This window comes from Erithacus rubecula (genome assembly GCF_903797595.1).
Source record: "Erithacus rubecula genome assembly, chromosome: 3".
Taxonomy (NCBI): domain Eukaryota; kingdom Metazoa; phylum Chordata; class Aves; order Passeriformes; family Muscicapidae; genus Erithacus; species Erithacus rubecula.
Genome location: NC_136689.1, coordinates 110029653 through 110055630, shown reverse-complemented (window position 1 = coordinate 110055630; position 25978 = coordinate 110029653). Strand labels below are relative to the sequence as shown.

Below are 25978 nucleotides of genomic sequence, written 5' to 3'. Positions count from 1 at the left end.
AGTATCTGTGATTCTTTATTCTCCTACACCTGCTTTTAATGCTTCTACAGTTTAGCAAGTGAACTAACACAGACTGACTGCATTTACCCTCAGTTCAACAAATTCATTTAACCTGCTCATGCCAGAAGAATCAGAAAATCCTTTGTCTAATATTCTATACACATAGACATTGACTTGGCAAGGATGGTTACATGAGACAGAAGACCGATGCCAAGTATTTTTTGTGTTCAGTGATTTCTATATCTCTCCAGGAGTGAAGTGTTGGAAATGAGATAGATGGGCTTCAATAGGTCATTTTCTGTGTTTCATATGTGTGTAGCCACATTAAAAAAGACTTTTCCCTTATATCACTGACCTGTGTTAACTTCCTTTGAGTGATTAGTGTGTGAGTGTGCTATTGTACTTTTATAGCTTATGTGTAAAGCTAGAGTCATTTACTTTGAGACACCAATGTAGTAAACACTAAAATGAATAGTGGGGAAAAAACAGAAACAGAATGCTGTGAAAAAATTCTCAGAATTTTCTCTTTGATGATATAACCAGGAATCTGATTGCTGTTAGGGGGATTTATCCAGAGATATGTTAGAATTAGGGATCGTTTCTTGACTTTCAGAAATTAAATAGGACCAGTCATAACAATTTCCCACCAGAAATTCTTTTAACTACTAGTCTGGAAATTGAAAGTCCCTTTGATAAAACTGTGAAAATCAAACCTGCAATGACTCCTGTACATAAAAATCTGGGCATGTTAAAACCTGAAGTCAGTGTTTCCTAATATAATTCAGATAGCTGCAAAAGGAAGGGGTTTTGTAGGTTTTTACAAGTATGAGCCATTTATGTATTTTTAAAGAATTTCCAGAATTGTTAGTACAATACACTATTTCAGGGGAGATTTCACTCTGGTGTTTTTTGGTCTTAAGACCTAGAATGACATTCACACTTTGCAAGATATAGGAGTTGGTTGCTTATTTCCTGAAGATTGTAGAAATTTGTGTTGCCTTGAGGCAGAACAGTCTGCTTAATTCTTTTTCTTAGGGATTTCCGCCTCCATCTGGCAATGGAAACACACTGTTGTTGCTTTTAAAAAGCAGGTCCATTCAATTTTAAATTTGGGAATTCTGTGGTTATTCTTAGTCTATTATCAAGAACTTGCAAGGTAGGGAATAATTCCAAAACAAAATTAGTCATGGCAGAATTTACTGAATATTTTCTCTTTTCATTATGAATTTTCTATATGCCTTAATACCAAAAACCTTGCACAACAGAAGAAGAGCCAACAGAGAAATATCTATTAACCAAACTCTACTACTGAACCACACTTTATTTACCACCCACAAAAACTCACAAAACCTTGGGACACCCTACAGGCATCACATTTCAGGAAGCCAGCTCCTTTTAGCTGACTGCAGTGAGGATATCATTGGAACACACTGTGTCTTGTCTCCTTGCCTTGGGAGAAAATTCTTTCTTATGTGCTATTACGATACCTTGTCTATTTTGAGGAAAAAAAAAAAAAAAAAAAAAAAAAAAGGAAAATAGAGAAAACAGAAAGAAAAAGTAGTAAAATATCCCTACCATACAGGAAACTTTTAGAGAGTAACATGAAGTCCCATTCAAATCAAGTTCAAATCCCTGAAATCAACTTCATTTGAGAGCTAAGAGCACCTATCTGCCTTCTCCACCAGGGCAATACACTTTCTCTGTTTCACTTGCATCAAATATATGAGGAATCAGAGGCACACAAATAAATCTATTCCTATGCCTGGTTTGCCACAGCCTCTTTGTAATGTACAAATGTACAAAGGTTACTGAGAAAACTTGGTATGCGCAGCAGACTGCATTTTGGCAGAATCCATAGCCAGAAGCAGCAGCCACAGGGATCTGGGATTTCTGCTTCATTAGAGCTGGCATAATACCAGCCTGGCTGAAAAAGGACAAAGAGCACTCAAGTAACCTACCTAGCAAGGATGCCTTTCAAAGTTTCCTCTTTGGCTAGGTGGTTGAACAGTTTACTAGCCTCATCCAAAGTGAATGAGATTTCTGAATGAGATTTCTTCTGAGTGATGTATAAAGTAATTTCTTCTGTAACCGGCAATTTAACCCGACCTAAGCACATTGATCTCACCCTGAAAATCAGCAAACACTAACTTAATGCCAATCAGCTTGTTATGACTTGCCCTGAAGCCCATACAGAATATGACCACATGAATGCCTAAAACATTGGCTCCCTAACACCAGAACTTCCACTTGCCTCTTATTCAGTAAATATATGTTACATGGAAAGTTTTCACCTCCACTCTGAAGGGGACTGCTTACCACTGTTCTACCATGTAAAATCTTCAGTACAGGTGCTAGGAGAAACTGAGGGAATTATTTTTTTCTCCCAGGACTCTGCATCTCTGGAATGTTCTCTTACCAGCTCTGACATGGTCACTTAGTCATGATAGAACAACACAGAACAGACTACAGGATAACTTTCCAAACCTCTTGTGATTGTTACCCTCCTACAAAGCCCAAGCATGCAAGGTCTATGAAATCACTGATATGACAACACAAATCAAACTGTGAAAAATCAGTCCTGATCATCACCTTTTTCACATAAGGTATGAGTCCAATCTCGAACCTATTTCAGTTCCTCACTGGAATGAGCTCATGGGCAAAACAAAGATGGCTGAAGAGCAGCTCAAGATAAGCTGTCATAGCAAAGTGACAAATAACTTCCTAAAAATGTTCTTCTCTTTTCTAACCTCTTTTTCCAGAAGCTCTGATTTCAATGATCTCTGGTCCTCCTGGACATTTTGACAGTGTAACATTTCAAAAGCTGGCTAGGATTAAGCCACTCCTTTCTCTTCATAATCAACATCCTGAGTCTGATCACTCTTGATGCTCACAGGCAATGAGCAGCCTGTGCATCTGTGCCTGCTGACTATAACATAATGAAGAATGAAAATGTGCTGGAAAAAATTTTGAATTGGTAGTAAAATACAGTCTATTTTCTGAACATAAGGTGAAACAGATATTATGGTTGTGTCTCAGAACTGTGCACTTAGCAGAATGCAAAATCCAATTCCAAGTCACTCGTGAAAGTCAACCTTCTCTGTGAAAAAGTCTTTACTTACTGGAGTTCATCATTCTCCTCTTGTCAAAGTCATGTTTTTATGGAATAATAAAGCTGTTGGCTAAACTGTTTGATTGAAATAAATTGATCCAATTTTCACTGAAACTGGAACTAGATTGAGAGACTAAGATTCATCCTACAGAAAGCAAGTCACTGTTTTAAGAGACAAATGGAAACACTACTTTTTTTAGGTTAGTTGCTCCCATAAAATTCCCAGACACAGTGGCACAGAATAGCCATTTGCAGTTAAATGTTTATAAAAAATACGCGTGTCAGTCTGTTTTTCTTTTCTGATTGGGAAGAGACATGAAGATGGTACTAGTGCATTACAAGGATGAGACTGTCTTTGTAGATATAAAATCAGAAAGCTGGGTGAGGAGTTTTTTATTAATGTCTTTTTATTAATTCAAGCAGATTTAGCCAACTGGATGTGCATACTACATTTAGCTTCACTGGAGGATTTAGAGTTTAAGCTTGCATTATTTCTGGCTACTTTGGAATTTTGACCTGTTAATGTTTCCACTGACACTTCACAACATATTTTTCAACTTGCTGATGTTTGCTAGGGGACCTGTCCCCAAGTATTAAATGACAGTGACATCGGGGTAAACAAACCAAGACTTGAATCTTTTCTCAGAGGAATTCCTGGTTGATTTCAGGACAGAATAGTAGAAATAGAAAAAAACTAGAAATAGTTTATGTGTTTTCTCAATTGCTTAGAAAGGTCTAGTCCTTCCTGTAGACTACTGTCAGCCAATTTGTCATTTTCTCTCACAGCTGATATATGAGAAAACACATATACAAATGAGGTCACTTGCTCACATATTTCTTGCAATACTGATTTTAATTCAAACAGGAAAAACTACGGGATAGAAAACAATGGCTGGAAAACAACTCTTACCTTCAAGAAATGTCTTCATTAAACTGCCATTCTCTAAAATATGAACAGAAAAAATAATTGTGGGCAGACTTTATTATCACTTTTTTCTTAAGTTATGGTCTTATCTGGAAGAGCTCTTCTGTAGTAACTAGGTATTAAGTATGTACTGTAGTGCTACAACAAATTTTCTTTAACAAAAGACAGTTAGCTCCCTCTCTGTTTTCCCATCATCTTGATATTCATCTAACCATCTTTCATTGTAAAACCAAAAATAATAATATTAATAAAAACAATTAGTATAGTATATATCATCTGACCATTACCTTTTGTCTCCAATAGTATTTTATACACCTTTTATCAAATTACACCTTGAAACTACTTCCAAGTTCAAATTTTCTTTTCTACCTTCAGTACAGTTGGCCTCATTCATATAAGAATTGGGTTCAATTTGCTCCAGGTAAAGAAGAATTTTCATGATAGCTGCATGAAGTGCAATAGCACTGTATGGAGTACATTATATGAAACACAAATTATTTACTGGTTCAGAGACTCATGTACATGTCAGAGCGTTATAAAATCTGCAGTGGTTAGTTATAGTCATTGTACTTCAAATGATATATAAAACCTGCAGGTCCAGAAGTTTCTAAAATTTTTGGAGATCTCCTGCAACAAACTGAACTTCTGTTCTTTACTTTTTTTTTATACTGATAGATTTTAGAAGTGTAATATCTCCAATATCATTTCACTGCAAGCACACATTCATATTCCTTCAGTTGAACCCCCTTGTTCAAATAAAATTTCCCAATCTTCAACAACCTCATTATTTAAAAATAAAGAAATACGTGCTCACTATGGACTTCTATTCTATTGACTCCATGTTGATGTAGTTGTTTAAACCCAAGAATCCATAACACATTTCATTTATTGTATGCAACAAAACTCTATGAATAAATCTCTTATGCATGAAGTCTAAATTCCACTGTATTACAACTCTTGTTGCAATAAACAGCTTGATTAACTTTTGACACCTATCTCTTCATTCTATGCTAAGAAACAAAAGATCACTAGCAGTTTCTAAAAGTTGAAAGCAATTCTTTGACAAAAACTGGACACAGGATTCGAGATGCAGCCTCACCTGTGCCGAGTATGGGGGGTAATCACTGTCTTGGTCCTGCTGGCCACGCTGTTGCTGATTGAAACCAGGCTGCCATTGGCCTTCTTGGCCACCTGGGCACACACTGGCTTGTGTTCAGCTGGCTTTTTACCAGCACTTTCAGACACTTTTCCACCAGACAGCTTTCCAGTCACTCATCCCCAAACCTGTAGCACTGCATGGGGCTGTTGTGACCCAAGTGTCTGTCCCTTCAGCACCCTTGTGTGGGTCACATCCAGCCCAACAGACGTGTGTCTAGGTGCTGCAGCAGGACACTGACTATTTCTGGTTGGATTGTGGGGTTCATTCTGCTTTCCATTCCTTCCTTCTAGCTCAGGGGGCTGGCTGTGATCTGGTATTACTGTTGAAGACTGAGGGGAAGGCACTAAGTGGGTCAGGCTTTCCTTCATCCAGTGGGCATCTTCCCTTCCCTGCTGCCTCACCAACTGTGTCTGGAGGTTCTCTTCCATGGGCTCCAGGAACCTCCTAAAGTTCTCCTCTGCTGTACTGCATTTGGAGTCCCTCATGGGAGCAGCAGTTGGCAGTTGTGAGACTTCTTACTGCTGCTCATAGCACATTTTGTCAGCCTCCTCCTCTTGGTTGACTGATCTGTAAAAAGCCTAGACCCTTCTACCACAACAGTGGCCTTGTTAGCTTTCCCTTGATTCTTACCCAGAAACACCCAACTTTATTATCACCATCATCAGGCCCTAGACAATCAAGAAATGCCCTAACATTCAGGGCTTCCCCACCTCCTCTCCTTCCTTGCCTCTCCCTGCTGAAGGATTTATGGTCATCCATGGCAGCACTGCAGCTGTGAAAGTCATCCCACCCTGTTTCCATGATGGCAGCTCTGTCATTCCAGATCGTTACTCACAATACTCCTTAAAAGATTGAGAACTGGAAGATTATTTAATTTGAATTTAGATTTTTAAAAAAAATAAATCAACCTTTCCTCTAATGCAACATTTGATTTGGGGCTTCTCTGCATTAGGCTACGACTCCCTTCCATGCCAATATAGGAAACTTTTCCTTGCTTTCAGCTGTAAAATTTGTGTGTTGAAAACTCTGGGGCATTGCTCAAACATCTAGGTTGTGTGCACATATCTGCTCTAAAATTATTTCATTACATTGCTGGCAGGCCACAAATTCTTTTTCTCCATGAATGACATACCTATTACAAGGAAATACAACCTCCTGAGTTTCCTCTCCTTCTTTATGTTTGATGACAATCTTACACAGGAACCATCCACTGCCTGTGTTGAAATGACAAAAGTTTATCATGTGAAATCTTTTTTTTCTTAAATAATTAATTAAATTTTAAGAAAAAAAGCCCAGATTATCTTTTTCTAGTAGAATCACAGATCATACTGAGACAGATCTCACCTAAATAAATAAGATATATTAACAGAATGAAAGTTTTATTATTTTTTGTCTCTCATAAGAGATGCAATCCTTCTCTGCCTTATATTATTTTAAATTTAAGAGGGGTGGAGTTTTTCCCTTGGAGCCAAATACAAGCATATATCTCTGAACTGTCAACACCATTCATATCTTTTGATTCCCTGTAATCAGGCACAAGGATATTGGAACAAATGTGTTTATGACAGTAATCAAAATTTCGTGAAAGCTGGAAATTTTGGTCCTCTATGAGTGAAATTCCTATTGTGTATATAAAAATATTAATTAACAAATCTTTAAAACTTATGTTCTCACGTGCAAATGGAGTGGGGTTGCAGCCTTGGAGGGGTTTTGAATGGTTTGGTGCCACTAACTGGCAAAACCAAGGATCCAAGGATCCAGAGCCAGCAACAGAAAGACTGACTGCCTAAAGTCAGCTACTGGAGGCTTTATACATCCATCCTGCATGAATTTTTTATGTTTGACACTGATGGACTATTGTACTGATCAGCTGCAGAGGGTAACAGGGAAAGACCACTTGTACTGTTCGTGAACTTGCAGAGTTCCTGTCTGTGTTGCTCAGCTGTGCACACATATATGTGTTTTATAAATGTGTTTGTGTGCATGTTGCAGGGAGCACAGACTCAGCCTTGCCACTATGAGACCATGTGGCATGGGGCTGTGCAGTCCCACTTCTGCTGGGCTACTGAGTTCACCTTTTCTCTGACTGCAGTAACCACAGGCACATCCATGCTGATCTTTTAGATCACTTCCAGTGGTCATCTTAGTGTGGGGTCTGGTTGTCCTGTGACACCCTTCTCAAATATCCTATTCTCACTGTACCTGCACCACTCACAACTTGTCATGTTGCTTACGAGGTTTTGCTCGACTCACACCATTACCATCAGCACATTGCAGCAAACCAGCACATGGGATGCATTGGTCAGAAGCAAACAATCATTCTATTTTTCCTTGTGCTCTGCCTCCCTGCCCGCATCTCAGTCTGGAAGTCCCTAGAAGGCAGAAGTTTCTGTCACATAGGAAGGGTATCTGCAGGCAGTGCATGGAGCAAACCCTGTTGTTAAGAACAAAAGTTCTTTACTTTCCTCATTCACAGTGGCTGTGGGAGTAGATCTATGCCTTACAACCTCGGACCCTCAAAGGAAACATGTCCTAGGATCCTTCTGAGACAGGCTCCAAATCAAGACTAAAGACCTTTCTGCCCTATCACTCAGGCAAGTGATGAGAAAAAGGGGTACCCCATCTCTAAAGCAACCATCCTTTCTCCTCCTCAACCCCCAAAAGGTTGAGTCTCTCCTGAGTCACTATTTTTTTCCCAGCTCTCAATCCCTCAGTCTCCTCAGACTAGGTTTATTTGGAGCAAGTTTTGGACACAGTTCAAAACATGCCTGTGAGATGTGTCTGTACTGAGTATAGTGAACAACCTTCTGAACTACCAAAGCATGCATTTTGTTACAGGTAGAATTCAATCCATTGCACTATTCAGACAGTCCTTCAAACCCACAGATATGAACTCCAATGCCAAAGAACATCTGGAGATGGGTGAATTGGGTTACAGATTTGCAGTGTTGATGCTGCCAATCTGTGCTGTGATATTAGGAAATATGAGGAGATATGAGGGAAGAGAGCAGGGTAGGGTGCTGTGGGGAATAGAGGGAGGGTGGGCTCCACCACAGCGCCTTTTGTGTTATAGCTTGGGTTACTACAAAGTGAAACCCTCAGGTGTACAATCATCCTTATTGCTGAAGGCAATAGAGCAAACTCTATGGAACTACAGCTACAGGAAACAAGATCACACACCATTCCAAGGCTGCAATGTTATGGCTATTTGTGTTTTAGCCACAAGCCTGCTCAGAGCCTTAAGCAGTGTAGACAGCAAGATGGATGTTGCTTGGGGCCATTTCAGAACAGAGTAGGGTAAAAGGGCTTTTCTAATCTGTTATCAGTGAAACCCTGAACTGTCTAAAAATCCTTTTCTTCTCTTAGCTTCTTCCTAGATATTGATCTGCAAGCACATTTGTAGAATTTACATCTTAGGTGTTTTTAAATGCTAGCTTTTTCTTCATTTACATCGTTCCAGGGATGCACATTTCTTCAATGGCCTATAACCAAAATTCATCACATTACCAAATTCTTTCTTTTTTCCTGAAAAACCTACAAGCTGAATGCAATGTCACTCACTGGACTTTCACAGATCAAATATGCAATCAAATCTTCTACAATTGCCCAAAACAGCAAGGACATTGTACTATAGCTACTCAAATTTTGTCAGGTAGCAAACCATCTGCTGAGTATCTTTAATTCCTTCCTGTATAGTTTTCACTGTTTTTCTAGTGAAAGATTATCTTACCATGTGAGCCACAATTCTGAGAGCTTTTTACATGCAAAAAAAAAAAAGTGATTTCTTATAAATAATTGTGAAAACAAAGAGTGGAATAACAGTATATAACATTAAACTCATGCCCTTTTTTCTGTCCATTACCACAGTTTTTCATCATCCCATCACAGTGATCAAGCTGCAGGAAGACTTTTTATCACTGCAAGACCTTCTGTCACATTTTCTATGAAGGATGCAACACAAACAAGTGCATTTGGTTTAAAAAGAACTTGAAAACAGACTGGTCTCTAGGAAATTAAATCCTACCTGGACCAGCTCCATCATGGCTAATCAGAACTTTCTCCAAGTCTCCCATTGAGACAGCCTGTATGTAGAAAATATCCATCTGTGGAACCATACAAGGAAAATTATAAAGGTCTTTGACATAGCTATTGCTTCGACTCTAACAGTATAGAAAAGCTTTTTTGCTGTTCTTTTTTCTTCCTTTTTTCCCCTCAAATGAACATAGTTGTTTTATATCCTGATCAAACAGTTAGGATCCTTTAAAACTTTCTAAGGTGAATAAAACCTGAAAATTACTCCACAGAGATAACACCGATATCTTTGTCATGACACAATGATCAGTTTCAATTACTTGGTTGTGTCTGTGTTATATTTTCTACCCTACCTGCCTCACCAAGATTGGAAACCATACTTAGGAATACAGATTTAGAACTTGATTCTAAAATTCACAGTGATCTGTTCAGGAATACAAAAATGTTATTGTTACCATTTTATCTCTATGTGCAATACCAATAACCAAAATACCCAAATTCTAATATCTAAAGCTCTCAGTATATGGCTGATCAAGCAGATAAAAATTATCTAGATGATGCAATTATATAAGCAATTTTGAGTAAAGAAAATGGTCAATGCCTGAATAAACCTTGTAAATAAAAGGTTTTACATTTCTTGATGAAAGTTTTCTAGTCATACTTTATTCTTATTTATCAGAAGCAGCATTGTTTTTACTTTACCTGTCCATGTTGAAACTTAACATTATTATTCTTAGATCTATGGAGCTTCCTTTTGCCAGCATCTCCTCTTGTCCCAATGAGGTTGATATAAACATTGGAATCTGTTTCAGCAACAAGTTTAGCACCTGTGTATATGTAGACCTCATACACCACCACTACAAGAAGAAAAAACACGAGATTATCCTTGCAGCTTGCACAAAATTCTGTAGTTTCCTCATCAAAATATTGCCAGAGTACTCTAACTGATTTTCAAATTTGCAAGTAGCAACCTGCATACACATGAATTTGTCACTTCCAGGTTCAAATCTTTTAATTCTCTTCACAAAAATATGAAAACACTAAGCTTAAGAAAACCAAGTTATGCTGAGCACTGCTATGCATTGCTAATTCACAATGTCTTTCTTTACAATTTATCTGGAGACCACCTAACTGTTTTGAGTCATCATATGAAATAAGAGCTACTTTGCACTGCCTAAGCATTTTCAACCTCCAGATTTATGCAAAACAATTATCTGGGTTGTTAACTTTTATTTCATCTTAAAAGAGGAATAAAAACCACAAATCCAGATTAGATTTTCACCTCACATACAAAGGTGGGCAAGCAGATGAACAGCTCTCACACTTATAAAAAATGAACACTCATCTTGCTTTGGAAGGTTTCTACATCTGTCACTAGTGAATGAATAGGACTTCCAAAACCAGCTCTCATTTAAAATATATTTACAACTTTCTAATGCCGCTCCTTATAGTCTAGACCAAAAAATATATACATCTGCAAAGAATTCTGAAATATTATTTGGAATTACTGTATTCAGATGTTCTATGCCACATTCATATTATTTTTATAACTATCCAGATGTGCGAATTTATTTTTACAAAATTCTTTGCAGTGATCATACACATATATATAATATATCACATACACATGATATATAATACATCATATACATATATAATGTTTCATTTCAGTTTTTTTCTCTGTGACTTTAAAAAAAAAGAATTCCTGTTTGCATTTTAATGGCAATTTTTTCCATGCAGTGTTTCTATTCCAATCACAGCTGGCCATTTCTGCTGCTATGTAGTAGATCACAGGGAAGATTACTGCTTTATTTGTGTGTAATTTTAACAGTTCTTGGGAGTGAAGAAAGGTAATAGAAGTCCTAAGAAATACAATTAGTCCCTTTTAAGGAGGAACAAAGAAGAAAACAGAATACAACAAATGCTTGAAACTCTGCAAAACCTAGTTAAAATACTGTTACCCCTAAAACACCAAATAGATACTAGAATCTGAAATTTTCATAATTTTTTATTCACTGGCTCCCAAATCTGTTTATAAAACTCAAACATCACCTTGACCACCATCACTGAAAAACAGCTGCTCCTGATTCCCATAGGAGAAGACAAACAAGGAGTAAAATAATACTTGCGGGAGAAAAATAGGCTCACATGTATTAAAAGATAGGAGAAATGTTGATGAATAGACTCTATGCTTAACCAAATTAGAGTATTTCTTTTAATCTGTGTAAAATTATCCTAAAACACCGTGTCTCCAACTCTTTATCACTGCTACAACTGGCATTTTAAATAGGAGTGGTATTCCTTGACCAATTTTATTATTTTCTGTAATTGCAAGCATTCATTGCAGCTCTCACATCCTTGCATTAATGTACCAACACCACCCATAACTTATAATTGATCTCCCTAACACACACATACTTTCAAAATTTTGGAAGAGCCTTATAAAAATTAGTTTTGAGGTTTTTAGCATTAAATTCATGCTAAAACAAATTGTACATATGAATAGAAAGTAGCAAAGATAAATTGACCTGATAATTAGCATAATTGAGCTATATATCCAAATTACATTTTGTATCATAACTGCTAATATAATCATAGTTGGCTAAAGGGCAGAGGATAAGGGGTGGCAGCAAACTGTGACAGAAAATGTGCAGCAAAACAGAGAACCACACTGATCATGAAGGGGCAAAATCTAGGAGTGTGGGAGGAGAGAGGTTACATTTTTAAAAAAAATAGAAATTATAATCATCTGTGGACAGAAATTTTTATAACAGGGCTGTACTGCCCATGAAGCAAGATGCTGCAGGTAGTGAAAGATGAAACATATTGACATGAAGCATCCTCCACACTTTTACACTTACTAACATTCTTAGTTTTGAAAATGCAAAATATCTGTGGGAGGAAATAAAAGGGTGTAGACTTCTTATGTTATGATTGTTTACACAGAAAGACTGTATTACTTACAAGTAATTTCCATGATCAAAAATAAAAACATTCAGTAACTATAAGCACAATTTTAAAGCATATTCAAGGCTTTAACAAAAAAAGCAAAACAAAACAAAAACATTTAAAAGTAAATGTTTACAAAACCAAAATATCAACAAGTTTTTTCATGGAAGGACACACAAGAAGAGAACAAGAAGTAATTATAACACAACACAAAGATATTAACAGATGAATAAATTACAGTACGTTTTATTACACTGCATCTCTGTGGTAACCAGATGATGATAATGATCTAATGATTAAACAGAGCTTTCTTTTGCTACCAGCCTAAATAAATCAGTCTGAAGTAGACAACATGCACATCTTGAAATGAAAAAAACTGGAAAATATTTTCCATAGTTTCTTGTGTCTATACATCTCTCACCATCTGTAAAATGTTAAGTCTGACATTTATTTAAGCTACACAATCTGCATTATTTATACAGGAACATTCTTAACAAAAAAGACCAGTTTGTGCTCTAATTTTTTTCTACAAATATAGGCTACTACAATGCAGGCTTTTATATTAGGATAAAAAAAGGAATGTTTATTAACTTGAGTGTATGTTGCAATGCATTTCATAGGAATCACACAAAAAATGAAGCAAAGAAAATCTTGTCCAAAACACACATGCCTAATTAGAACATGGTGAACATGGCCACTATGGTGAAACAACTGCACATTCAAATAAACATTCACTAAATGGATTGTGGACATTAAGTCTTTCCTGTGCAAATGCAAACCTAGGCACAGACCAGCCTGAGAGGATTTGAACTTTGTGAATTTCATCAAGCATCTCCTTTAGATTGCAGAGCACCTACAAAAGGTGCTGGTGCTAATGGCTCCTGAGCTAAAGATTGCTTAAAACTAAGAAGAACAGTGCCACTCTGTAACAGATAAAACAAGGTACACCAATTGTTTGATGGGGCAATACAGCCAAATCTGGAGAACACACCTACCCATTGAATGTACTGCTGAGACAAAAAGACTCACCATATGTGAAATTTTTTTATTTGCAGTTTTCTGTAGATTGTTCACAAAACACAGTGTGTTGAATATATAGAGTAAAGTAAAAGGATCCTAGATAATGTGTTCAGCCTCTGGGACTGTGGTTTCATTTCTTTTGAGTAACCAACCTATTCTAAGGCCCCTGCTGCAGGCCCATCTGCAGTGGAGACCTCCTTCACTGCAGGAAGAAAAAGCCATCCCAGAACTCTGAAAATCAAAACTGTATGGCCTGATCTTCTCAACTGGTAATTTCCTTTTATGATATGCTGATTCAGTCAAATTACATCAAATGTAAACTGGGGTGACAAGACACCTAGAGAGAGGTAAACCCATAGGGAAAAAAAAGGAAAAAAGTTGAAAATTAAAAATTATTTATCAAAACTAGCCAGTCAATGGAAGTCAAGAAACTCTTTCAGCATTGAGATGGACCTGTGAGACTCACATCTAGGCATCTGTCCAATGTGAAAAACATCAAAGTAATAGAAGAAATATCTTGGAAAACACAGCAACTTTGATGAAGGATATAAGAGGATTAATTAATAGAGAATAGCAGGGAGAAAAAAAAATTCACACAGCACTCAGTAAAAAAGAAAATGACCTTTCAGAAAATAAGTGATTGAAATCTTCAAATTGCTCACAGAGTAACCTTAGATTAGTTCTACAAACCAAACAGAAAAATCTGAAATATGGATGCATGGATAAAAAAGGGAACTAAAGTGTTATAAGACAGAGGTGAGGAGTTTCTAAGAGGCAGACTTTAAAGCAGTATAATAACTGTACTAAAAAAATGACAGAACCAAGTATATAAAAAATACTGCAGAGTCATATGAGCAGTCAAGTGTACTAGTACCAAATTTCTAGTTGTTCAGTCTATAAAAATGCTATCTCTTGAGATACTATCATGAGGCTTCAGGAGATTTTTAAATCCCAACTTCAGCTTCTGGCATCTATTGATAACATAAGAAGTTAACTACCTTGGACAAAAGAGAGAGAGAAAGGAAGTTTTCCTGGGTATGAAGAAGAGGTAACCTAAGGGAACACTACGGGCAATAGAAAAAAAGTTATAAAATCCTTTTTTCCAGATTTCCCATTCTGGACACCTGAATCAGGGTTTTCAATACAGAAAATTGATACACTCCTGAGCCTTCACCAATGACAAGAGAGAATTTGGTCCCAGTTTGCAGGCACAGTATAAAATTATCAATTCCTTTTGAAGAATTATTGAACAGAACTCAATGACTTATGACACTTGCCTAAGAAGTAAATGTAAACAAACACCTCCAGTTGCTTCATACTAAAGGCTAAGTTAATATTTTGATATGTTTTAGGAGAAGAAAAAAATCTAATAGAATTTAAGAAGAATTTATTGTTGAGAATATGAAAATGAAATTTTTCATGGCAGAAACATTAGTCTCTTTCTGCTGACTTGGTACAAACTGCTCTCCCACTGTCAGCTCTTTTCAAAGTAATTCTACTGAAAGTATATTTGAGAATTCTAGCTAAGAGCAAATGAATTGAAGATCCACAGCTGTCTGTGTCTAATGACACTGGTTTGCTTACAACACCACTGAATTCCCTGGTTGGCTCTACTTCCTTCTTTCTGGTGTGCAGCATGGAGAGGTTTTAAAGCAAAGAACTAGGTTATTTTTGGATGAAATTATGCCAGATAATACATTCCAGGAACAAAATTACAACAGTCTTGACACAAACTGGCAGTCAGTCTGTCGGAACAGACCAGAACAAGCCTGAAGTAACTTCCCTCTAGACTCCCATAAAGAGGACACTGAACACTTAACTAAGTGGGATTTTAGCACTGAGTGCTTCACTGAGCAAATCCACTCCCACCAGGCTGCCAGTGTAAACAGACAAACTGGCCAAAGAGCACAAAACCTGGAGAGATGTTAAATGACACACAACATTAAAATTGCCCAACTGTTTCTATTCAGTCCTCTCTTTATGCTGGCATACCAAGGTACCAGAACAGTATTGCACAGTATTGCTCCAGGTTCTGCCTTTTTTTCCATAGGCCAAGCCCACTTGAATGAAATGGTCATTTTGGCTCAATCTGTCAAACAGTAAGGTTCAGTCTCCGGTTTTGTCCCTTGGTGTTTACTACCTGGCATTCACAAAGGGTGTTTGGCATTTTTGCATGACAGAAGGGTAAAGATACAGGTTAGAGCAGTGTTAAGACTAAAAGAGAACAAATTCTAAATATCTGATATTGGTTAAGAGGGACTATCTTCCTCAGAAGTGGTGCATATATTAATCTAGAAGACACAAATACAAAAACCATATCAGGTTAGGATATTTCAGTTAGAATTATAGTTCTCACTCTAATCTCCATTAAATGGTCTCTAATCTCCACTGCTACTATTTGGAGCAGTAGTCTAAAAAAACATACTGTCATGAAATTATCAGCTTTGAAAAAACTCACTTGCTAATGAATTTTACAGTAAAGAAGCCTGACTATTTGCTTACGTAGTTGGTGCCTCCTGAGTGATAAAACAGGGATAAAATTTTTGTTGAGATAATGTGTTATTTCTATTTGCTTTGGTCATCTTTTGCACTATTTCAGTCAGTGGCCACCTTCTAACCTTTCTGTATTTGCCTGTACATGTCTCCAAGTGGAAAAGCATACTAAATCTTCAGAGCTGCAATTTTTCCTGCCTCAGTCTCAGTATTTGTCTTTTATTTCAGTACAGTTATTCCTTTGAATATGTGAACAAGAACAGGACCCATTTACCCATTTATATCCTCATTTGACATTTATGTTCACATAAACACAGCAGTAAGAAAATTTAGAATCTCATGCATCAGGTACCCCTTTAGAACAAAAGTTCAACCATACCTGAAGACAACCCATGTTAGATCTGTGATAAAGGTCTGCACATGTACAAAGGAATATAAGCAGGGGAGCAGTCCAGGTGACATCCTGCTCTGGCCTCTCCCAGGCCCATCACAGCAGCCATCAGCCCATCTCCACAATCACAGGTGCACAAAGGCAGGTGGGAACCCACAGAGACTTAGAGAAAGGGAACACTCTCCCAGCCCCTGCAGGGCTGTCCCAGGAGTCAGTCTGGGCCTAAAACCCACCATGATGAGTTTGGAGTGTCTATCATATCTAAGAGATTTGATGCCCAAGGGTGTTAGTGACAATATAGGGCAGAGAAGAGGAACATTTTGTGATTGCAGAGTACTTATAAGACATTTAGGAAAGGAACTAAAGGCAGGGAAATAGATGGATCTAGGTGAGCTGGGGGGGAAGTGGTGTTAGAAAATGTGTGGGTGGGAAGTCTAAGTACCAGCAAATGGACTTGGAGTCCTGCATGGCAGCAGCTGGAGAGACTGAAGGGAATAAAACATGGAGAGACTGTCAGTGAGCAGAATCACAGGAAAAAAAAAAAAAAAAAAAAAAGGGTTGGAGGAAACCTCCAGGGATCACCCATTTCAACAATATGCTGAATTCAGAGGCAACTTCAAAGACAGATCAGATGAAGTTTGTTTAGATCTCCAGGGCTGGAAAAACAGAAGAGAAGATGTAATAGGAAAAGGAGACTTGAAACCAGAAGCCTTGGCAATATGGAAAAAATAAGAAAAGGGAAGACAAAGCCAAACATACATTGGAGGGACAAGAAACCTGAGTTAGGAAAGGAAAGGAAATTGAGACTGGTGTGATGGAGTGGTTGAGAAAGAACTGAGATCAGTACTTGGAATGGGAGGCCAGACCATTGTCAATTTTTTGAAGTGGCTGAGGGACAGACAGAAAAACTAAGAGGGGTTACCAAGGTGAGAAATTTGAATGGAAAAGAAGCAAGTTCAGAGAGGAAGGTGAGATTCAGGAAATAAATTCAGATCTTAAGATGAGATGCTAGAAAAAATAGAAAGCCAAGAAACTGAGGAGTCAAAAAACAGTTCCAAGGCTTTGGGTCCATATTGGTTGCAAGAAAAATTCAGCTGGGGAAAGGGAGAAAAAGAATAAGGAAAAATTACCATTTCTTCTAAGAGGGAAGCTGAGCAATGAGGTAAGTATTTAAGAACAGCAATTACAAGAACAATGTGCTTAGTTTATACTTGTTCACTTTGTTTAAAGTTAAGCAAATCTAGTATCACCAGAAGATAACAGATTAAATTGAAAGTGCAGAATACAAACTCCTAAATCATATCAAATCCTCATTAAGTAATTACCAGCATGTAGTTTCTTCTGCTGGAGAAAGTGACTTGATGTGGTTTGCTCAGTACTTGTAAGCAATTAGCTTTCAAATGGGAAATGAAAATGGATAGTGTTTCATTTGCTTGTTCTTGAGAAAATAAATAGGAAATCCTTTGGACTCCCTGCTGAGTTTGTATTGGTGTTCAATTTAAATGTTCCTAAAATCAATAACTAATTAGTAAAACTTAAATTTTTGAGAAATTTCCAAGTTCTTTTGGAAATGTATATTTTCTTACATACTTGAACTATGTACTTTAATAATGTTCCTTCAAATATAAGGAATTATGCAGTAATACAATGATTAAAGACTAAATAAGCGTGCAGTTTTAAAGACATTTCCAGCATTTGATAGAACTGATTTTACATATGCAAATATATAAATAGAGTGCACTGACCAGAATATTAGTACTTTTCTATGGATGGGTTTTTCATACTGCATAATGTAGATTTGAATTATTGATGCTGAATTGATTTTTTGTACAACTTAATTGGCTTCTGCACTGTTTTTCTACTGCACCAGTAAATGACATATATGTCACTGTGAGTGGCATATGGTATTGTGGTACATGTCAATGATCATAAAACTTGATTCATCCTGATCAGTCTTATCTTTTGAAATCTCTTATTGAAGTTAATAACTATTCTGGGGGGAAAAAAAAGAGCAAAGCAGAAATATGAGCTGGCTTGTACATGTTTGTCAGCATCTCCTGGCCTCTGCAATAAAACATTCACATATCACAGTCTTAATATTTTTCAGAGAATTATATTCTTTTGACTTAAGGGTTTTCTCTTCTGAAATTATTTGACTGTCACTAAATGCATGATGATCTTTTTTTATCCCAGACACTTTGCAAAATTCACTGCATCAGTTTGAATCCAATTTGCTAAATGATAGCACCTATCCATGTAAGACCCATCACTGTCAGACATTAGTAACCACCAGCTGCATCGTCATTCTATTAATGTAAAGACAATCTACGAAAAAAAAACCACAGATAGTGATTATATTGAATCCTTATTTCTTTATAAAGGTCCAGGACTTTTTAAATAATAACCTTATAATAGTGGGCTATTTCCCACTTCACTTGAAGAGAACAAAGTGTATCAAAGCTGTCATAAACTTTGAAGTGTCACCCTGCAGCTAACAATTTCTATGTGAATGGCTGTGACTCAAGCCTGATTTGAAAAACACTTGTGGGATGATTTGGATCATGGACTTCTCATAAAGTATGTTTTATGCAGGACAAGAAAGGATGATCTCAAGCTTGCTAAAAGGAACTGGATATCACATGACATTACATACCTTGATTTCCTGCCTGATGTCTTCCTCTAAAGAGCAGGATTTACTAGTCATGTACAGGCACTCTGAGAAATCAAACATTTTACAGGGTAAGATACCATGGAAAACAGCTATTATTCTGATTTTGGGAAGGAAAGGAATGGGGTTAAGGGATCATTTCCCTCTCCTGGAGCTAGAAAGTATCTGGAAGGGATTCTTTGTGGTTACACTGGCTTTTGGGCAGGCTGCCCTGGAGGAAACATGAAAAACTGTCATATACTCCCAGGATATGGTTAGTGAACACATGATCTAAAATACTGAGCATGTACAAGGCAAAAGCTCCTCTGCAGGGTTTCCTATTGCCACTTCTCTCCACATATCACCTTCACCCCTGTCTTTGGAAAGCCAGCTCTCTATGGGGAGACAAATCTCTTCATAAGAATGAGGGACTACTCTTTCAATTCTGACTTCCTCCAGGTACCAGCTGGGATCATTTCCATTGTTGTCATGGCCAATGTGGATTTTATAAAGCTGCCTAAGATCTCTGAGATTAATCTGTAATAAAAAAAATACTAATTAAAAAAAAAAAGAATCCAGATTTTATTTAAAAAATTACACTTGTCTTTAGCCATTCTTCTTATACTGGGCATGCAAGCTATATGTACAGCTAACATAGCCAAGAGTAATGAGTTTTGTTAGAAAACTAAACCTTAATATACAATGAAACCCAGAAATACACAGTAAAAACATATGGAGTTGCCTGCAAGTGTAATTTTATTGACTTCTGTTCCACATTATTTAAAATGAGTAAAGGGTTTAGAGAATCCAGTCTGTTTCTAGACCTCTTCACAGAATCAATTTTCTAGTGTTAGAATGTAAATCTCTATTTCTAGACAAATACTTTAACAAGAAGAAAAAAGTTCAGTCATTGCTACACAAAATCATACAAATCCATAGTTACTGTCAGCTGAGCCCTATTAACTATTCCTACCACTTACCAGTCTGCTACTTTTCTCTTTGACTCCTGTTTTTATGTGCACTGGTGTCAGGGTTCACTGTCTCTGTGAGTGTTGATGCCACTGTGAAGCAAATTTAAACAATAAAACATGACTATGTCACATTGAATACTGCAGCCTTGAATAACAGCCACTATGTTTCGGGTTGCAGAAGTATTTTGGGCAATTCTGATGGCAGGAGTCTAAGCACAAAAGCAAGGTTAACCACTTTCAACCTTTTTTTTAAAAAACTTTTTTTATCAGTGTTGTGTTTGAAAGGTCATAGTAATTGGGAAGTAAAAAAGAACAAAACACAGTCATTTTCTTTACTATTATAGCAATTTTGTACTATTTCACATCAAAACAAAAAGGAAACAGACATCCCTGAGGCAAGCTTGGCACAACTCAGTCTCATAGGGTGAGTATGCTAGTAGTAAAAAGTCTGAACAGAGTCTTATGACCATTGTAGTATGTTTTGCTATATTAAAACAGTATGTTAAAGTAAGAGGTGCCAGCTGAAGATACAATTATAGCATTAATGCAATAAAACCATGTACCTCAAAGATATGCTGCTAATACAGCAGAATTACAAAAACAGATGAAAAGTACTCAGAAAATACCCACAAATGTAGCCAGTACATAAGTTGCCCTAATAAATGTCACCCAGCTGCAAAACAGAGACCTCTGCAGTGGGCAAGGGACTGCTAGGGTTACCTTGAAAATAAATGCAAAATTATAATATAACTCTCAACTTTTATTGCAAACTGAGTACAATAAGATATTGGTGCACAACAAAAGTGGTGCTCTCCTGAGATGTAGGCACTGGCTGCTATTTGTGGTGCAGAAGTGTTACAGGGTGATTTAGAAACTAAAACACTGATACCTTGTGACCTTATGTCCAAGATTAAATTCTGGTTTAAACCCTGTTGAAAAAGAAGCATCACAGACATCAGAGATTATTGCATACAAAAATCATTGCCATGATTCTTGGTCAGGACCAGAGAACTCTATCAAAGAATCTCTTTCAATTTCTGAAGCACCTAATCAGTCATTTGGCTATGAAGCAAACTGAAACAATGATAAGCAAATCCTAAATGTCTATGGTGTACATATACATATATATGAGTTGGGTCAAAAATTAAGCTAAAACTTTTTAAATTATATTGATTTATAATATAATCCTAAAGTGGATGTGGTTTTTTTTGTTTGTTTCAGAAGGAGGTCTGAGATGGGAAATATGTTTCCAGGTGAATTCCCCTACAAAGACCACGGATATGTCCTTCTGATTCTTCTCCTGCTGTGCTCCTGCAGATCCATTTCCTTCTTGTGCTGGAAGCCCTAGAGCTGAATGTAGCACTCCAGGTGGGATCCCACAAGAGCAGAATAGAGGGGCAGAATCACCCCCCTCGACCTGCTAGTTCCACAATGGATGATCTTTGGTAGACCATTGGCACAACTGGGGAAAATATCACAAACATGTGCATGCATAGGAGAGCTGACCCCAAATATGGGTGGGGGAGAAAAAAAAATTTAAAAGAAAAAATTAAGAAGCAATTTGAAAAAGGAGAGGGAAGTGATGAAGCTCATTCATCACCATATCAGCATGCAGGGACTTCCTGTTACTGGGTAAGCAACAGAGCAATCCATCAAACCTAATCAAATAAAGTTTCTAGAAAAATCAGTAAAGAACAGAAAGTCTGTCCAGACCATTAGGTTTCTCCAGGAGATGCATCTAGATGCAACTAGTTCAACTACATTTGTTTGAGTCCTGTTTATCATCTCTAAACATGTATGTCCTTCTGTTTTTCTATACATCCTATCCTTCCCTAACATACACTCTCTAAAAGCAGTTATGACATCACTAAATTAAGAAAGTTATGACCATGTGCTAAAGCAGAATTTGCCTGAAGTTTCAAGTCAAATATATTTGCTTGTTTTCAGTTAAAGGGAGAAGCAGTATAAAGCATCCCTGTCTACTTGACTTACAAATTGAGAGGTTTTTGGTATGGTAAACTATGCTGGACTTACAGGTAATGGCATATTTCTGATTCTGAAAAGTCTCAAAAATAATTAAAAACACAGAACACTGCCCATTTGATAACATGCTTGATATTTGGATAATATTCTTTTTCTGAATAATTGTTTATTAGTTACCTTGGGAGCGAAAAAGTAATTTTGCTCTTAGGTGGAAATTAGGCAATGGCAGAGGGGAAATCAATTGTATACAATGTTCTGAAAGATCTACAATACAATTAGAAATTTATTTTCTGTACCAGTTGCATTGGAACAATTCATCTTGATGTCAGATCACATATCACATTGGTCTCTCAGTGGTATTGACTTGCTAACACATTATTTTTTGTCAATTGGAATCCCGTCAAACGTATGTCAAAATTTGCTCTTGCAGTGAATTGCAGAGGAAAATATTCTCATAACACAGTAGAGCTAACGATATTCTTTTGACAACATAAACAGTGTCTTGAGGTTGCTTCTTCCTTTCCTGTCTTGAATAAATTGCCTTGAACTTCTGCATGACTTGAACACAACCTGGCATTTAGAAATCTACTTTCACAGCCAGAACGTTCTGTAAAAAGTTTTAAAACAAAGTTGACTTTGTTGCCCTTGTAAACAATGTGCTTACAAAAAGTGTAGTCTAGCTGTTCTATGATGTTCCAGCACTAAAACTGCAAAAGTAACATTCCTTTTTATATGAAAACAGCCATTCTGATAGGCCTGCAATAAATGTCCAAAGAGGAAAGGATGAGTTCCAGGACTAAAGCATTGCTCTGAAAATCAGGCAGCTAGATCCTATTCCTGGATCTGCTTTAGGCTTCCTAAGAAACATTACAAAATTCACAAGCCCTTTTTGCTTCACTTTCTCAGCTATATAAAAAGGACAACATTTACATGTCTCTTACAGGGACATTGCAAAACTTTCTTCATAAATTTTGATTTCCTCAGAAAAAGGCACCACTCTAAAATTCTGTATTTTTTTCTAAAATGTTCTGTTCATTTTGAGTTAGTCGCTACTTCTCTAAAATTAAATTGAGATACCAACAATTATGAATTTCAATGATGTAATAGAATATGGATATGGATACTGTAATAGAATATTGGATATGGAGGAAAATTTCAATTCCTTTATGACGTGGCTTGTATCACCCACCTATTATGAGGTGGCTTACATCAGCCACCTAAACTGCAGAGGTAGCAAACAAGGGCTTGGAAACACAGATTGAGGTAAAAGAATCTAGACACCACAAACATCAGGTTTGGTGATCTTCTTAGGGATGGCCTGTTAGAGAAATCTTCTACAAATGCCAATGTCTTTCCAGAAAAAGGTTTTCAAAACACTTGGACCATCATCTACAGTTAACTTGTTGGTTGACTGTGAAACTCCTTTTGATGCATTAACCAATTTATGTTAAGTCCTATAGTAAGTTCTAAAAAGGATGAGGCTCATATAGACCTTGCTTATGTGACAGACTACCAGTACTTAATAAACTTAAATAAACCATTGTGACTACAATGAGAGTGGCAATTCCATTACATGCCTTTGTTAAGTTTTTCTTCACTGTTACAGGCAATAATATCAATACATCATATTTCATGGTACAACTACCAGTACAAATTATTGAAAAAACTATCCAACCTCTTTCAAAAGGGCCATGTTTGACACACAGCATCTTTGCTTTAGTCATACCCTAAATGTTTGCAAGAAGTTTAACTAGACTGACCTGCTAAACAGTACACTTGCAAGCTTTGCTTGTTGCTACTATTCATAGGACTAAATAATCTTCTTACCATAGGCAATGAGAACTTTTTCATTAAATAATGTGTTAGACAACATGACCTTATTTTTTGAAATTGAAGCTTAACAAAGCTCATATTTTACAATTTGTCTCTAAGCATAAATTGAAATCCAGGTTTATTAGCAAGAAGTTCTTCCTAAAGAGGATGCAAGGACTAAATTTTAACTCCATTTCTAAATGAGTTATGCAAATACACCTTTGGTCCCTAGCATACCTGTGATATTTTGAGTGGAGTTGGTATGACCTATCTTTATGTACTTAAGATGTTTAACTAAAAGAAAAGAGAAGTTCCTTGTCTGAACAAGAAAAGGTTCAGTGGAAAGATACTCCAATAAAAGGATGGAAAGAATACATGTAATTTCTCTTTTATATACTAGAATAAGTGAAATAATATCACTGCTTTCCTATTGTGCAGGAAGTATCCTGTAATCTCTTTGAGATAAACTCAGGCTAGCATGAAAATCATTTGGATAAATCAACACTTCAGATGCAGCTGCACCAAAATCCTAACGTCTAACACACCCCCCAGAGAATATGCTTAACAAACAGTTATTAATTTAATGTAAGGCCATTTCATTAACAGAATTTCAGAGAATGATGTGCAGTAGTTGGATTCCCAAAAAAGAAAAATCATTGATTGCATTAGTTTTACTTCTACAGTATTGGTATTTAACAGGGAAATCTTTGGAAGTTGAAGATTTTTTTTTAATTGCAAACATGCAGCTAATAACTGTTGCCAAAAATACAATAGCAATTACACCACTACAGTACCCAGGGTCCACCCATGCTGCTTGCTTTTTCCAGATGTCTGAATTCAGCCAATTTGTTAATTGTGCCCAAAAAACTTGGCACAGTTACACACCAACTCACGGATTAGTGTATGCCACAGGTGCTCACACAGAAATGTAACAGTGTCATGAAAAAAGGTGGATATAGTGTAAGGAATAGGATTAAAGGCCACACAAAGATCAGCATTATTTTTTCCTACTTCATACTTGTTTTGGTCACAAAAATGTATTGGGTAAACAAATAATGCTCATTGCACAGTGACTGTTAAAACACTTTCTTTTTCAGGGCACTCGAGCTATGGAAGAACTTTCATTTTACTGTGAGGTTAATTAAATTATGCCAACAGCAAGTACAAATATATATATATATGTATATGCATATATATATATATATATATATATAGTACATACTGCCTAATTACTGAGCAAGTAACACCACATTCCCCACTCTCATTTCTTGAAGATGAGATGAGCTGTGTTTTTCTCCAAGATTTTTTGTGAGCTCTTTGCAATCTTGTGCTGTTTCTTGGAACAAGTTAAATTTTGTTTAATGCACAGCCTATAGCTGATGAAGATCATTTTACATACTTCTCCCTTTAATCTCAGTAAGGGATGAGGTTCCTCTTGTTATCATAGGCACTTCACAGACAGTGACAGTTTCAAGTGGAGTCACAGTCATGAGTGTGACTGTTTTATGCTGCCTTAAGCAGATCTGACTAAATCCTGGGCTTCTCTAACTTTTATTCAACTGCTTCTGGACTTAAATGGTCATTATGGAAAACAAGGACAGCTGGAAAATAGCAAGACACAGGCAATGTCCAGCTTTTAGGCATTGTCAGTCCCATGGTTAAGATTGTAGATAGTTGCATTAGTGCTTATGCTCACTTTTGCAATCTTCCCACTCTGGAAGGATTCTAACTGAGCTCATTTCAGCCTCTTTTATTTGAACATCATGAGCAAAAGCATGAAAATGGATTTCTTTCAAGCTATTTTTACAACATTTAGTTTTCTTCTCACTGCTTCTCATTTTACTTTGGAGAGCTCAATTTGGACTGATGAAAAAATGGCTATAGATCCAAGTAAAGGAGAGAAAGACTCACAGTAAAACACAACAGATTCTTAGAGTCTGTAGGGCTGATTCTAAAGGAAGGAGCTTTAATTATTCATGTATAAGTTATTTAAAATGACTGATAATTTTATTTGAACAGGAAGAATCTAAAATGAAAAACAACAGATCAAGTTCTGAGTGTAACACATTCCTGAGATGCAATACAGCATGAATGTACATCTGATGAACACAACTCTAAACAAACAAAGTAAAGAGGAAGTGGAAGGAAAATGGCTGCATTTAACACTTTAACAGTCTCATCATAGAGCATTATTTTTTAATTTTTATGGTATTAAGTATCTCTTCAAGTATTATAGGAGCCCTGCTTTTCATCTCACTGTATTACTTTCTGGTATTTGCCCTAGACCACTGAGAATTTAAGGACTGTTTATGCAGATGAAGAAACTCTAAATCATATAAATGATTTAAAAGCTTTAAAAGTTTGAAAAATGAGCTCATGCAGCAAAATTCACACCAGGGGTGGATTTCAGTTTCCAATGCTCCTAAAATACCATGCACACTTCATGTTCTGTACTTGCAAACATGGAACAGCTACCTTCCTTACAAA

At 36.7% G+C, this 25978-nt stretch overlaps 1 protein-coding gene across 1 annotated transcript in view; it reads right to left on the bottom strand.

Moving 5' to 3' along the window:
- The window catches only part of RP1 (RP1 axonemal microtubule associated), a gene marked incomplete at both ends in the record, with an annotated part of 160715 nt that overhangs the window by 75432 nt on the left and 59305 nt on the right, over positions 1-25978 (bottom strand). The window contains 5 exon segments of the mRNA XM_079299550.1: positions 4201-4249; positions 6326-6407; positions 9218-9296; positions 9928-10082; positions 19091-19262. Coding sequence (XP_079155676.1) covers positions 4201-4249; positions 6326-6407; positions 9218-9296; positions 9928-10082; positions 19091-19262 — 537 coding nt within the window.